This window comes from Protomyctophum bolini (assembly GCF_963924005.1).
Source record: "Protomyctophum bolini genome assembly, chromosome: 17".
Classification (NCBI taxonomy): Eukaryota; Metazoa; Chordata; class Actinopteri; order Myctophiformes; family Myctophidae; genus Protomyctophum; species Protomyctophum bolini.
Window position 1 is genome coordinate 16471754 of NC_137878.1, and position 15841 is coordinate 16487594.

At 42.7% G+C, this 15841-nt stretch overlaps 1 protein-coding gene across 1 annotated transcript in view; it reads left to right on the plus strand.

Annotated features, from left to right (window-relative positions):
- pou2f2a (POU class 2 homeobox 2a) overlaps positions 1 to 15841 on the plus strand; it is a gene marked incomplete at both ends in the record, with an annotated part of 68468 nt that overhangs the window by 38166 nt on the left and 14461 nt on the right. The window contains 4 exons of the mRNA XM_080786845.1: positions 11141 to 11206; positions 11613 to 11641; positions 12649 to 12705; positions 14124 to 14324. Coding sequence (XP_080642971.1) covers positions 11141 to 11206; positions 11613 to 11641; positions 12649 to 12705; positions 14124 to 14324 — 353 coding nt within the window. The remainder of the gene's footprint in view (positions 1 to 11140; positions 11207 to 11612; positions 11642 to 12648; positions 12706 to 14123; positions 14325 to 15841) is intronic.

Below are 15841 nucleotides of genomic sequence, written 5' to 3' on the forward strand. Positions count from 1 at the left end.
AGTTATCTGTCTCTGTCTGCCTCTCTCTTTGTGTCTCACTCTCCTTTCTCTCTCTCTCTCACACACACACACACGCACGCACACGCACACACACACACACACACACACACACACACACACACACACACACACGCACACACACACACAGGCACAAATCATCCTTACATACTGATACATGTGTAATTCCTCGTTCACTGTACAGAAGCCCTTAGTTACGTGAATGTATAGGCATGGATACCAGAGATAAAGTATGGAACCCTGCGCCTCCCTCCACTCACATCTTCTCAGTTAGCCCGGGAGAAATCACTCTCTTCCTCTCCTTATGATGAGAAGTGATGTCTATCTTGTACGAACATTGATTTGTGCAACGTCGTCAAAAGAACACGGTGAAATTGATTTAGTAAACCTCAGTTCAATGGCCTTAAATCAACCTCCATCAACCTTTGTTTCTGTTTGATTTGGGCTAAACCAGTGTTGATAGAACTGTATCTACAGTATTACTGTAGATTCAGTTCTCTCCTCCTTTTTTGAGGGGCGCTAGCCCCTCCTATGTCCAGCTTTTAGTGTGTGTGCAGTTTGTGCACAAACTTTGTCCTATACACAAACAAACACATTCATATTGACAATGGACAACAGTGTACTGTAAACACAAACATTGATATGTTGTGTATATATAGGAGGCTTTCAACTCAACTGTAAGTTTGGAAAATAGTTTGGAAATATCTACAAGCTCAAAACGTGATTCCAATACTTTTGTACTTTTACTCAAGTAAAATTTTAATATCAAACATTTGTACTTTTTTCCTACATTGCAGTAATGATACTTTTACTTAAGTAAAAAGTCTGAGTAGCGTAAGTTTTACACCACAGTAACAAAGCGTTGCAGAATCACCTGTTGTTTTGAAATACTTTGGCACTAAAGAACTGTGCGGTATTGAGATTGATTGAATACTTAAGTCAAAACTGTAAACGGTACGGAGGTACAGTAAAACGTTTAGGCTAAAGGGGATAACACCAAAACAACCTGGGGACTTGTATCCATACTGGTCCTATGTATTCAATTAATCAACGGACGTAGCATACAGTAGAATATTAACCCATCATACAGTATGTCATCAATAAATACAAAAATACAAATAGCTATATTTACAGAGGACATGAGGAAAAGCGGCAGCAGTGTATGACCACTCATTTCACATGGATTTAATATCCATCTCCACTTTTCTGGCAGATGCTTTTCCAGGCCAGTTTTGAAAGAAGCCAATGATTCACATCCTTTAATGGACGACGTCAGGACATCGTCCAGGAGTAGTAGAATGCACTGCCCTGCTGAGTATCCTGAATATCAACCCCTTTGCTTAAAGGAGAATTTCATACTAGAAGGCTTCCTTACCTTTATTTGTAGTTTTGTGCAAAAGCGCATTATTGGCTATTTCCCCTACCTCAAGGCCTCAATGAATTGCATTGAATTGAATGGGGCTATGGGGTGTTGTGCTAATTTGCTTATTTCCATCGCTCATAAATTAAAAAGCAGCACACTTTGCTACTTATTTCGATGGAAATAAGCGAATTAGCACAAAAACCCAACCCCCATTGAGGGGAAATAGCCAATAATGCACTTTTGCACAAAATAACACCTGGACCTCTTTGGTAGGGATGTAACAACTACAAATATTTGGTTCTTCAAAATAAGGGTTGAAGGGGAGATATCCTGGCATGTTATTGATGAATCCCGGCGGATTAAGGGTTAATGATTAACACTGCAACAAGTACACACACACACACACACACACACACACACACACACACACTCATAGCAATATAAATAAGCAACAATCTTGTGCGCACAACTTCACACACACACATACACTAATATTAACAAGTAAAACACTCATGACTGCACACACATTTACACATAACGTGTACACACACACGCTCTCACACACACACACACACACACACACACACACACACACACACACACACACACAATCAACACACACACAAGTATAAGCATCTACACGCACGCACAAACACACACACACGCACACAGTACACACACAGTGATCTTTCATTGCTGTTGCCTGGCAACGAGACTGTGTCCTATGGAAGCTGTGTGCTGTCCACTGATGTCATGACCAGCCTTCCTGACCACTGGTACTGAAACTAGTATATCAGCCTTCCTGACCTGGTACTGAAACTAGTATATCATGACCAGCCTTCCTGACCTAGTACTGAAACTATTATATCAGCCTTCCTGATCACTGGTACTGAAACTAGTATATCAGCCTTCCTGACCTGGTACTGAAACTAGTATATCAGCCTTCCTGACCTGGTACTGAAACTAGTATATCAGCCTTCCTGACCACTGGTACTGAAACTAGTATATCAGCCTTCCTGACCTGGTACTGAAACTAGTATATCATGACCAGCCTTCCTGACCTGGTACTGAAACTAGTATATCATGACCAGCCTTCCTGACCACTGGTACTGAAACTATTATATCAGCCTTCCTGACCTGGTACTGAAACTATTATATCAGCCTTCCTGACCACTGGTACTGAAACTAGTATATCAGCCTTCCTGACCTGGTACTGAAACTATTATATCAGCCTTCCTGACCACTGGTACTGAAACTAGTATATCAGCCTTCCTGACCTGGTACTGAAACTATTATATCAGCCTTCCTGACCACTGGTACTGAAACTATTATATCAGCCTTCCTGACCACTGGTACTGAAACTATTATATCAGCCTTCCTGAACACTGGTACTGAAACTAGTATATCAGCCTTCCTGACCACTGGTACTGAAACTATTATATCAGCCTTCCTGACCACTGGTACTGAAACTAGTATATCAGCCTTCCTGACCACTGGTACTGAAACTATTATATCAGCCTTCCTGAACACTGTGTGTGTGTGTGTGTGTGTGTGTGTGTGTGTGTGTGTGTGTGTGTGTGTGTGTGTGTGTGTGTGTGTGTGTGTGTGTGTGTGTGTGTGTGTGTGTGTGTGTGTGTGTGTGTGTGTGTGTGTGTGTGTGTGCCTCATAGGAAATGCTATGACACTTTGAGTCGTATTTGTATGGTTTTCAGAAAATAAAAAATGGAAAATCTCAGTCATGATCTAGTTGGCTTAGGCAAAGTCATTATTTATTTCTGCCTAACTCTACTCTCCAAAATAATTTCTCTAAGTCAAAAGGTTGGACATACTGTAGGAAATGAAGGCATAATGAAGCTGTTGTTGATGTTAGAGTAGAGTTAGGAAGAAAAGACAATTTGACCAAAACATTACATGGGCAACATCCATTCATCATAACATCATTCATTCATACATCCATTTGAAAGGGTGGTTTAAGGAAACGGAAACAAGAGCAGAAGAAAGGCCTAAATATGTGCACCTACGGACGGTTACAGAATAGACGATGCAGAGATAGATGAAAGGTGAGTGAAGACGGTGAAGGATGAGGAGAGCGACAGCCTGAGAGAAAAGATTTCAGAAGAGATATAGGACGAGACAGAACAAAGCAGGGTACCATAAGTAGAGATGGAGTGATGGCGGAGGAAGAGACAGATAATGGGAGGGATGAATGGGCACGGAGCGAGATATAGAGAGCGAGGAAGACGGCGGGTGAGAAAAATGCAGGGTGCTGAGAGAGAGAGAGAGAGAGAGAGAGAGGGCGATGAAATGATGGATAAAGGCAAGCCGGGCAAGGGCATAGGACGGAATGCTGTATATAAAAAAACAGGAGGAAGGTGAAAGAGGAGAAACTAAGTGATAGTGTGATGGAGAAAGAGGTGATGGGAGGGGTGGATGAATAATTGTCTTAGTTTTCAGTTCACTGTTAACTTTCAAAAATGTCCATGGCTGAATAAAGATGCCCCGGGTGGAGGTGCGTTCCTACGCACATTATTTATACTTCACCTGGCAGCTTCCGCAAACTGTTTGCTGCAGTCAAATGGGTCTACCGTTCCAAATGGCGGGCGTTTTGAATGGCCGCTCTGTCGTGCTTTGCCCTCTGCTCTGCCCCGCTCCGTTCCGTAAACTTGGTGTGTTTCGTTTTGACCATGGTCTGTTCACACAGGATGTGAGAGAGGGCTGTCGGGAACCTAATAAGCCAGGTCGTGACTCGGAATGGGACATTTGTTATCATGTCCCACAGCCAGCCGACAAGCCAGCAGGCTGCCAGAAGCCACAAGTCTAGCTGAAAAATGTTGCATTACATTGTTTTTATTTAATCATTTTTTTATACATTTAGAACATAATTTGTAGGTGAACAGCTGTGTTTTTCCCAAAAAACATAGTATCTTGTATGGTTTCATACTTTATACACTCTCTATGCTACATAAAATGTATAGTCAACAGGTACAGTGCTGCGTAAACTTTAAATTGATGTAAGGATCGACAGTTAAATTAAGCGTAAGAGTAAGCATTTAAGTTTACACAAAGAACACACAATATTAAAAACCGCTGTATACAAAATGTCTATTGTCTCCTGCATTGACAACTTGAAGAACTGAACAGCATGGTAGAAAATAATATTTGACAAAAGTAACACCAGCTCTTATGAAATGTTCAGTCACATACAGTAACAAGTCATAGTCTAATAACAGCAATAGCATACACCTACAGAAAAAGTTACAGCGTAATTGTTACATTAAAAAATGTTATGTCTCATTGTTACATCACAGACGTATTATGTTGATACCTTAGGATCACTGCTTTGTGTGTAAATCTGGGTGCTGCAGATAATTGTGTAAATAATGCATACATTATATAATGTAGGGTATAAATGAATTCAAATTGAGATGGGATACGATATGGGTGCCTCAAAGATTATATAATGTAGGGTATAAATGAATTCAAATTGAGATGGGATACGATGGGTGCCTCAACGTTTAAATCTACCAAGGATTATCCTTGGTGAGCTCTCACTTCTCGTGTGTGTGTGTGTGTGTGTGTGTGTGTGTGTGTGTGTGTGTGTGTGTGTGTGTGTGTGTGTGTGTGTGAAAGCATGTTTGTATGAGCCTGGCTATATGTTCTTTCACAGATTTAACCGTATGTATTTGTTTTGTATAAATGTGAGTGACATATAACAGGGGATGGTGTAAAATGGCAGGTGATGCGGCTGGGTGTGTGTGTGTGTGTGTGTGTGCGCACACATTAGCGGCTGCGAGGCGTGAGCTGGCTGAGACCATGTGCCTGACCTCTGACATCCACACGCCAAACACCCCCCCCCCCCCCCCCCCTCCTGTGCGCACACACAAACACCCCACGCGCCGTCTGTCACCAGCCTCTGACAGCCGTGACCGCGCGCATGCGTGTGTGTGTGTATGTGTGTGTTTGGAGGGGGTGGACCCTGCAGCCACCCCTACCCTCCTTTCTCTCCCTCTCTCTCTGATTCCCCACTCTCCTAATTCTGTGACAGTGACCCTGACCGTCCCCCCTCCCCTCTCCACACACACACACATGCAAATACACACACACACACACACACACACACACACACACACAGGCACGGCACACACCGAGGCAGGCAGCCTGGCTGGCCTCTGTCGACCCCAAAAGACAGATACATCATCTGCCTGGGGGCCTCTCTCTCTCTCCCTCTCTCTCTCTCTGCTATTAGCACTGATAGGATGAGTAGAAGAGGTATGGAGGGGGGAGCTGGGGGGGGGTCAGCCAAACTGCCTCAGGCTGCTGAAGCAGGGTGTGAGGGTGGTGCTGGTCAATGACTCCACCCAAGATGTTATAGTAGTACTCATATATTGTAGATATATTTTAGAAATTGGGGAGAAATTAAACAAACGTTAGCAAATAATATTTATTACAATTTAATTTAATTTCTCGTAGCTTTTCAAATGCTTGGCCAGAGCAACAAACAAAATGATGATGAAAGTGAGAGAACTAGTAGTTTTTTAAACGATGAATTAATCGCGATTATTTGATGGATATTACGCGATAGATATTTGAGGGGTCGGACTACAAAGTAAAATCCTCAACATTCATCGAAGTGAGGGATGGATGGATGGCAGTTAAGAAACCGTGGCCAGAGGGGTTGTGGGGGGTAGGCTAGCAGGTTGTGCGGATGATCAAATCATTTCATATAGGCTCTGTTTCTTTGTATGCCGAGTGAAAGGGGTGTGTGTGTGTGTGTGTGTGTGTGTGTGTGTGTGTGTGTGTGTGTGCGTGTGAGAGCGTGTGTGTGTGCGCACGTGTAGCCATTGGTTTAGTAATACAAACTGCTTGTATTAAATAATCAAATAATTGCATTAATTCATTGTCTATAAAGCAGTGCATGCATTGGTCAGTTTGTTGTGGGCAGCAATTGTAGCAGATTAAGTGGTATTGTATACATTAAGTGAGGATGTTTAAATCTCTTATATATTATGATAAAATTCCACCTGAATTGGCTTTGTAGGAGAAGGGAAAATATTTACATTATTTGAATCAAACGAATGAATAAATAAATGGATGAAAATGCAGGAAACAGTGCTTTGCGTTACCTGTCAGCATTCATTTTGTTCAAATGTTTAGGCTATTCCTGCATGTTGAACAAGATATATATTTTTTTATATTACAGAAACAGTTTGAAATATCGTCCTTGACCAAGTGTGGTATGGTGGCAGACTATCCTATACATTGGTCTATCCATTTCAAAGCAACACATTTGCCTTAATGATGGTGCCACACAATTTGGAGGAAAAACAAAACAAAACAACTGATACTGTTTTCCTTGGAACATTTTTCTATTTTTGTGGTACTATTTGTAATCTTTTATTTTCCTGTGAGCATAGAGAGAAGGGTGTTTGTGTGTCTGAGAGTGACCACAGCTTTGGTCACTGATTTTCTTTTTTACATACCTGGTCTCTCTCCCCTGAGATCCATGCTCGGCATCTGCTGGAGGGTGGTTCCACCTCCTGGCCATTCTGTGTTACTGCAACTTCCCTCCAAAGCCAGATCGCTCAATTAAAAAGACAAATTTCCCTCCCAAAAGCATATTTATTTTACATTTCAATTTTTTATTCAAATGCTTAAATTGCTGTTGGCAATTAAAATGTGCCACAAGTTGTTATGACGCCATGATCTGCCATGTTTAAGCAGAACACATGAGTGAGTAGGTGTGTGTGTGTGTGTACTGTGTAGCGTTTGATTAAATGTCACCGTTTTGTGTGAGGGGAATTATCAGCTCTGTCCTGCCACCCAAACCCTTTCCACACAGTACAATCTTTTACTGTCTATATGTGACATTTTTCACTTTATTTCTTGTTCTTTCACAGTTTCCTTTTCTGTCACCAGGTCGACTTTTCACTTCTCCTGATCTCCTCTGCTGTTGGACTGCCCCCTTTTTGTCTTTTTCTCTGGACAAATTGTCCTCACTCCTCTCGCCTCCTCTCTGCCTTGTCTCTCCTCTCTGCCTTGTCTCTCCTCTCTGCCTTGTCTCTCCTCTCTGCCTTGTCTCTCCTCTCGCCTCCTCTCCTCTCTGCCTTGTCTCTCCTCTCTGCCTTGTCTCTCCTCTCTGCCTTGTCTCTCCTCTCGCCTCCTCTCCTCTCTGCCTTGTCTCTCCTCTCTGCCTTGTCTCTCCTCTCTCCTCCTCTCCTCTCTGCCTTGTCTCTCCTCTCTGCCTTGTCTCTCCTCTCGCCTCCTCTCCACTCTGCCTTGTCTCTCCTCTCTGCCTTGTCTCTCCTCCTCTCCTCTCGCCTCCTCTCCTCTCTGCCTTGTCTCTCCTCCTCTCCTCTCTGCCTTGTCTCTCCTCTCTGCCTTGTCTCTCCTCTCTGCCTTGTCTCTCCTCTCCCCTCCTCTCCTCTCTGCCTTGTCTCTCCTCCTCTCCTCTCTGCCTTGTCTCTCCTCTCGCCTCCTCTCTGCCTTGTCTCGTCTCATCTCTATTTCTCTCCTCTCCTATATCTAGTCATTTATTGGCCTTCTCTCCTTTCCTGTCTTTTAATCACACCTTAAGCTTGACAGTGACCCTGGCCTGGTGATAAGATTACCACACACGCACGTGCAGGCAGTGCACACACACACACACACACACACACACACACACACACACACATACACAGGCGGCTCACATATCATTTGTAATACGTCCTTCCATCCTTCTCGTGTGTTCTCGTGCTATATCACTGGTTCCCAAACACTGGGTCGGGACCAATGCGTGGGTCGCGGACACATTTTATGAGTTTCCTACGTTTAGTTTTTAATTAATTATTCCAAAACATTTTCAAAAAACATTCCCAAAAAAGCCACATTTTTCATGAATTAAAAACTAAATTCAATGATGTTTCTGTGAGCTCTGTGGGCTCGCTATTTTCAATAGTTTGAGCAAACGTCTAATTTCTCATTTGGGTCTTGATCTAAAACAATTGGGAACCACTGTTCTATGTCTGTGTGTGTGTGTGTGTGTGTGTGTGTGTGTGTGTGTGTGTGTGTGTGTGTGTGTGTGTGTGTGTGTGTGTGTGTGTGTGTGTGTGTGTGTGTGTGTGTGTGTGTGTGTGTGTGTGTGTGTGTGTGTGTGTGTGTGTGTGTGTGTGTGTGTGTGTGTGTGTGTGTGTGTGTGTGGGATGAAATGCTACTGAGAAAGCTTGGACTTAGAGGAAGCTGTAGAAGGTGGTAGAGGAGGTTTGTGGTGACAGACCTTTGCAGACATGGTCGCAGGTTTCTGTCAAATGTGCACCTCAACTCAAGAAAGACAGTTATATCACATTTAAAATACATGCTTTATAACTATTTGCAGTGTCTGTGTCTCAGACTATATACATGCCACGACAACAGAAAAAGACAGCCTCTCTGAAAACCAGAGAGAGAGAGAGAGAGAGAGAGAGAGAGAGAGAGAGCAAGACAGATAGAAAATTAAGAGACCAGAACAGAGGCAAAGGAAAGAGCTATTTATTTTTCTTTCACGGATTCAAGATGGCGTCTCTGGTGTTGAGTAATGAGTGGTGGTCAGGTAAGCTGTTTTCCACTGCTGTTATCATTCCTCTTGGACCAATTACCGCTCTAAGCCTGGGGAGGATCGAGAGCTATAGAAGATACACATCATAGCAGTCAGTGGTGCTTAAAATAACTCATTTTGAGTTACCTGGTCAAATTAATGGTAAAACAGTAAATAAATTCCGTGTTCTTGGTTCTATGAGACACTGCTGCCTTCCTTTAGAGCAAGCACTAATAATAATATGAATAATAAATATGATCAATGCTTGTTAACTGGTAATGCCTAAATCAAGTGTACCTACTATTAAGTGTATTATCTGCAGCTGTGTTAATCCTGTTGTGACATGTCTGTGTGATGGGTGTGTCAGTGTGTGTCAGTATATGCTGAGGCTATGGGCTACACAACACACACACACACACACACTGTTAATTTTTACGCAAATTTTGATTTTGCTTACTCATATTTTAGTCATCTGAAAAGTTTTAGTTTTAGTCTAGTGTTAGGGCAGGCCTTGATGGTGTCGTAATGGCTCACTTTACACTTGGTTGCATGCTGAAAATAGCCGATCCACAAGCTCACAACGTGTTGCAGTTCAATCGCCTTTTTTTTTCGGAAGGCAACGCCATTAGCCAAATCACGTGACACAGTGCAATGCATCTTGGGTTACAGGGGCATGATGGAAGTTTCCTTGGTTTTTGTCTGCTTGTTTGTCTCTATTTTTAACAGTATGTTCTAACTTCTGCATTGGTGACAATATAAAATTCCCTTTGGGGATCAATAACGTTTATCTTATCACCAATGTTACATACACTGCACTCCAGTGTATATAATGTGTATGACACTGTATGTGTATACTCCATTCATTTGGAGAATGTAAAAATTTATAAATTTTCAGAGTTAACTATAACACTCAGAATTTAGCCTTGTACCAAAGATAGATAGGCTCTGCTGAACGTTTTACAATGTCTCCCATAGTTTTATTTTTTTTGTACATTTCAGAATTTCCTGGTTAATCATTATCATACGATTGCAGTGTTAGGCCTAACCAGTAGCTTAGCATTCAAGGTGATTTGGCTGGAATAGGCTCATGTTATAACAGATATTGTAGTTTTAACAGCAATCATAAGGTTTCTTGCACCTACCACGGACGAAAAACTGTGGTACCACAGTACCACAGACGAAAAACAGAGTCCGAATTTCATTCTGACCCCTCCACGAAAAGGCCTCGTTGTCCTGACCCCTTATCTATCATTTATACATTATGGATAAATAGTGTGGACTTTGACAGTTTTTCGTCTGTGGCATTCTAACTGAAATAAAATCCTCCTCACATTATTTTATGCCAGTGAAATCCTTCCATTATACAAGCAAAATAAAAGGGGGGGGTGAACGGAGGCTTGACAAAAGACCCATCCTTTCAGCCATGTTCTGATGCTACACCTGGTTGAATTGGTTTACACCTGGTTGAATTGGTTTACACATGGTTGAATTGGTTTACACCTGGTTGAATTGGTTTACACCTGGTTGAATTGGTTTACACCTGGTTGAATTGGTTTACAATGCCGGCGGTCAGAGAGCAGACTGAGAGGCGACAGTGTCAGTCAGACTATAGGCGTCTGACTGACACTGTATCGGAGCCTCAGCTAAATGCAGACAATATCAAAGAAAATGTGTGCTCTGCAGTTCTTGCCGTCCTCTGTTCACCCATAAGAAAGACCTGAGTCCGTTTCTGCAACCGTCTTCTAAATCATAAGTTTTATTAAAAAACATATGTTGCTGTATTAGTGTTTCCCAAACCAACTAGGACAAAGTAAAGAGCTGCCTGTCAGATTGTGTGATCTGGTGGACTTCATTCTTCTAGAACTGTCTGAAGATTGTCCTCCACACAGAAGTGGTTCACATGCATGTGTTTGGGGTTTGGCAACAAAAATCTGTGTGTGTGTGTGTGTGTGTGTGTGTGTGTGTGTGTGTGTGTGTGTGTGTGTGTGTGTGTGTGTGTGTGTGTGTGTGTGTGTGTGTGTGTGTGTGTGTGTGTGTGTGTGTGTGTGTGTGTGTGTGTGTGTGTGTGTGTGAGAGAGAGAGAGATAGATAGATATACTGTAGGCCTATTCTAAAGATTAGTATGTAAATTTGACATTGAATGAAGTCCTAATTCAAATAATTCATTGTGAACATAAATTAAGCAAAAATATTTGTGTGTGTTTCAGATATCAGAATGTCCAAAGCAGCAGAGGAGGACAAGCCTGGGTCTGAGTATCCTGGGGACAGCTCAGGTACACACACACACACACACACACACACACACACACACACACACACACACCCCAACACTACTCAAACTACTTTGTTTTATGCCTGTTACAAGATTGAATACACAGATTGTCTCATACATTACATGATTGAATGCATGACTTATCAATTATTAGAGCAGTGGCCTGGGGATGTCTACTGACTGTAGCGTGTGAGAACGACTTTATCATCTCTCTTTCTCACTCATCTGTCATTCTCTCTCTCAGCCCTGGTTATTCCTCTCTTTTTATTTCCTTTGATCTCACCTCGTCTCATTCAGCCTTTCTCACTTAGCTTGCAATCTATCAGTATGTCTCTTAACCGACACTTAATCACAAGAAGGAAAGAAAAAAACAACACACTATAAATTCATTTCGTTTTGTTTTTCAGACTCTGATAGAAACAGCCCTGATGATCAGGTGGGTTCCTCTTATCCATTCTAGACCACTGTACTGTGACTGTAACTCCTATGCTTTTATGACATATACCCAGCCTTTATTTGCCCTGGCTGAGGGGAGTGATAACATCGTAGAGAGGAGGACATCTGATAACCCCAAGGGGTGATAATAACTGATAACCTTGAGGGTTGACCTTGAGGGTTGATACGGCAGTAGCTTACCCATCAGTGCAAGCTAAAGTACCACCGCACTCATGCACTGTCAGTATACGCGACAACCTTGCCGATTTAAATTCAAATTAAATTAATAGGATTGCTGCCGTTCCCATGTTGGGCATGTCATTGTGACAAAATGTTTCAAACATTTACAAAAAACTATTGTGACAATTGTAGATTTACCAGCTGGTGAGCTTGTAGATCATTTTGCAGTGGGGGATGCCGCCAAAGGCTACATTCAAAAGTAGCTAGAATATCAGATCTACAGGCTCAAAGGTGACACTGTAGTATACTGTATGATAAGTAGGGAATTAATTTACCCAAAGAAAAACAATAAGAGGTTTCTGCCCTATAGCAATGATATGTTTAAAGGTAGAGTAAGTGATTTCACTTAATTCAAATATCACTTATATTTGTTTTGTTGTGATAATCCTCTCTACTATAGAGTGTGCTGACCATATAAGGAGTTCCTCCCTGTCCCCAGTTAACCCCTGGGGGTCAAAAAACCTTAGGTTTCGTTTTTGACTCTCTATCCTGATTGGACGAAGGCTTAGGTCCCACAGCCAAAAACGAAACCTAAGGTTTTTTGAGTGAAATCACTTACTCTACCTTTAATACGGTGCTATTATTTTAAACAAAGCTCCCTATCACTTTAGACTGTGATACTAAACTTAACAAACAAAGCTATGAATGCAAATATCTTTCCAGTTAGAACATGCAAAAGATGAGTTAATATCCACATCTGAGAATGTGTCAGTATCTGTCTATATTTGAATATTTAACTACAGTGAGTGTATTTTATCTACCCTGCAGGTCCAGTCGATGAAAACCAGCCCCTTCAGCCTCTCGCCCACCCTGGCTAGCAGTAAGGTGGGTGAATTTGTGTGTGTGTGAGTGTGTGTGTGTGTGTGTGTGTGGTATAATTTTAGGTATATTAGCTTGTGGGACACTTCGATAGAATATATTTAATACCTGCTACATATTGGATTTGCACGCACGCACTCTCTCTCTCAGACACACACACACACACACACACACACACACACACACACACACACAAACACATGCGTGCCTCAGGTAACACACCTGTACAGCAAATTTGCCTATACTATGCAAATCTGCATGTTTTAGCAGTCCTATACACGCCCCCCTTTCTCGAGTAGTTTACTGGAACTGCAGGAATGCACCTAGACACATTTCAAACAGTTCAGTTCACTCAGTAACAGCAGAACTGTCGCTGCAGCCAGGGAGGGGCTGAGAAAGACAGACAAACAGATAGATAGAGAGCCAGACAGAGACACAGACGGACAGACCATTATATTTGCCTCTCTGGAAGAGGTAAACACTATCTTAAGTCAAAGTGATGAGGGAAGTTTGAAACGGTCATTTGGAAGCTAAGGGAGTGAGCTGAAAGAAGAGAAAGATAATCTTAGAGAAGAGAGAGTGCAACAAGGAGGGTCAACGGCTGACAGTTAGGCAGCAAGGTGGCGGTAGGCCCAGGGCAAAGTTTGCAAGCTTTTGGAATATTTCAAATACCGTGGACTCAATTACAGCTGGCTCTGCTTTTACTTTGACGCCGGACTAAACACCTGTTACACATTTTGACAACAGGGTTGTTTTGGTAAGTCAAGAGACCCGATGCCTGGTCAACATACTAGCAGTAGTGATGGGTTATTGATCGTCTTGAATAGTGCTGCTGTTACTTTGTCTGCTTCTTTTGAACTGTAAAGTCTCTTGGGGATCGCCGCCAACGCCTGGACATGTTTTGTTCTCTACGTGTGTTTTGCAAGAGTAAAATACAATAACACACTGTCCGCGAGATCACTGTCATCCCTGGGCATATGGTGTGTTCACTTATAGGTGCACTCTATAGACTAGAAGCTCCTCAACATGAGTATGATTGGATAAGCTCTATTTTCACATCATACAACACTGTCATACGATGAATGACAATTAGGGTTTAAGCAGTCAATGTAACAAAACCTGCTTCTGCCACAGACAATATTTCTGGCTTTACAATGAGAGCCTCAGGGAGTTATGGTCTATTTATAACCACAGAGTTGTTCTAAAATGGTCTAACTTACCCTTTAACCACTTAAACCTTATATATAGTTATTTGGCCTGGTGGTCTACGCTACACAGACCTCTGCTACAGCCCAATTCTCCCTCTACACCAAAATAGGCACATTTCTCAGAATATCCGCCCCACAACAGGGAGGCTGGGATTCATGTGGTTGAATAACGGTTAAATGAAGAGAATAATAATGGTGGTTGTCTGTTTCCTGTAGGTGAAGAGTGAGGAGAGCCCTGAGATGACCCAAAGCCATGCTCCACCTCCCCCACCTTCTCCAACACAACAGCAACAACAACAACAACAACAACAACAACAGCAACAACAACAACAACAGCAACAACAACAACAGGCCCAACAACAACAGGCCCAACACCACCACACACAGCTGATGCTGGCTGGCAGTCAGCTAGCAGGGGTAAGAACACACACACACACACACACACACACACACACACACACACACACACACACACACACACGAGACGGAGATCTTATCAATGCCGTTTTTACCTCTTTTTTTAAACCTAAAGCCTGCATGGGTTATACTTGCACGCCTGCATTCCTAAAATAGCAGATCTACACTTTCTTAAGGCGTAATGAGCACATGGGTCTATATATGATACAATAAATACAGTATACCTGTAGATTACCTATACATTACCCTACAAAGCCAAAGTGCAGTAACAACAACAAAAATAATTGTTATATGACACTATGTTCTTTATCCCCCAAAATCACAAAGGCTAATTTGACCTTTGGGATACACAGATAAGTTGGTGTGTCCAAAAACGTAGTTACTGCACTCTGTCTTTGTAGGGCAGTATCGGCCTACTGTATGTAGAGAAGGAGAGGAAGTTACTGCACTCTGTCTTTGTAGGGCAGTATAGGCCTACTGTATGTAGAGAAGGAGAGGAAGTTACTGCACTCTGTCTTTGTAGGGCAGTATCGGCCTACTGTATGTAGAGAAGGAGAGGAAGTTACTGCACTCTGTCTTTGTAGGGCAGTATCGGCCTACTGTATGTAGAGAAGGAGAGGAAGTTACTGCACTCTGTCTTTGTAGGGCAGTATCGGCCTACTGTATGTAGAGAAGGAGAGGAAGTTACTGCACTCTGTCTTTGTAGGGCAGTATAGGCCTACTGTATGTAGAGAAGGAGAGGAAGTTACTGCACTCTGTCTTTGTAGGGCAGTATCGGCCTACTGTATGTAGAGAAGGAGAGGAAGTTACTGCACTCTGTCTTTGTAGGGCAGTATAGGCCTACTGTATGTAGAGAAGGAGAGGAAGCGCCTGCACAACTTGTAGAAACTAAAAACTGCTCCCACCGGCGCGCTCTGCAGTATAATGAGAACCCAAGGTGGTTATGTGAGTTCAGTTGAGGGGGTGCCCCTTGTTGGTTGCTGTAACATGCTTTTACACAGTAAATACCTCAGTGTTAATGTAACTCACGGTGTACATAAGTGGACCGTTATGGGTCCATTTTGGTTGCATTTGTACATTGTACAAGTTACTGCCTGTTCAAATTCTCGCCCCCACCTCTACATAGTACATACACACCTTGTTTTAAGATATTTTTGGGGCTTTTCTGCCGTTATTTCAATAGTATAGGAGAGAGACATGGTATGACACGCAACAAAGGCTGTCGGGCTTGGGAATGAAACTTGCTGTCAGGCAGGGGTCCTCGCAGTCTGTAGCACTGGCGCCTCGATTCCCGCTGGGGGCGCTATGGGCACTTGTTCTCACATGTTCTCTCCTCTGCGTCATCAGTACCCATATCCTAGGTGGGGTTGGCAAAAGGGCCTTTCTGTGTGGAGTTTGCATGTTCTCCCCGTGTCCCCTAGGGTAGGTACCCTCACAAAGTCTACCCTGGCCAGCCAGGGCACCTGATGGAGGGGAAAGGCACTGGTTGGAATAACGTGTTCCTTCCACGTGCTACG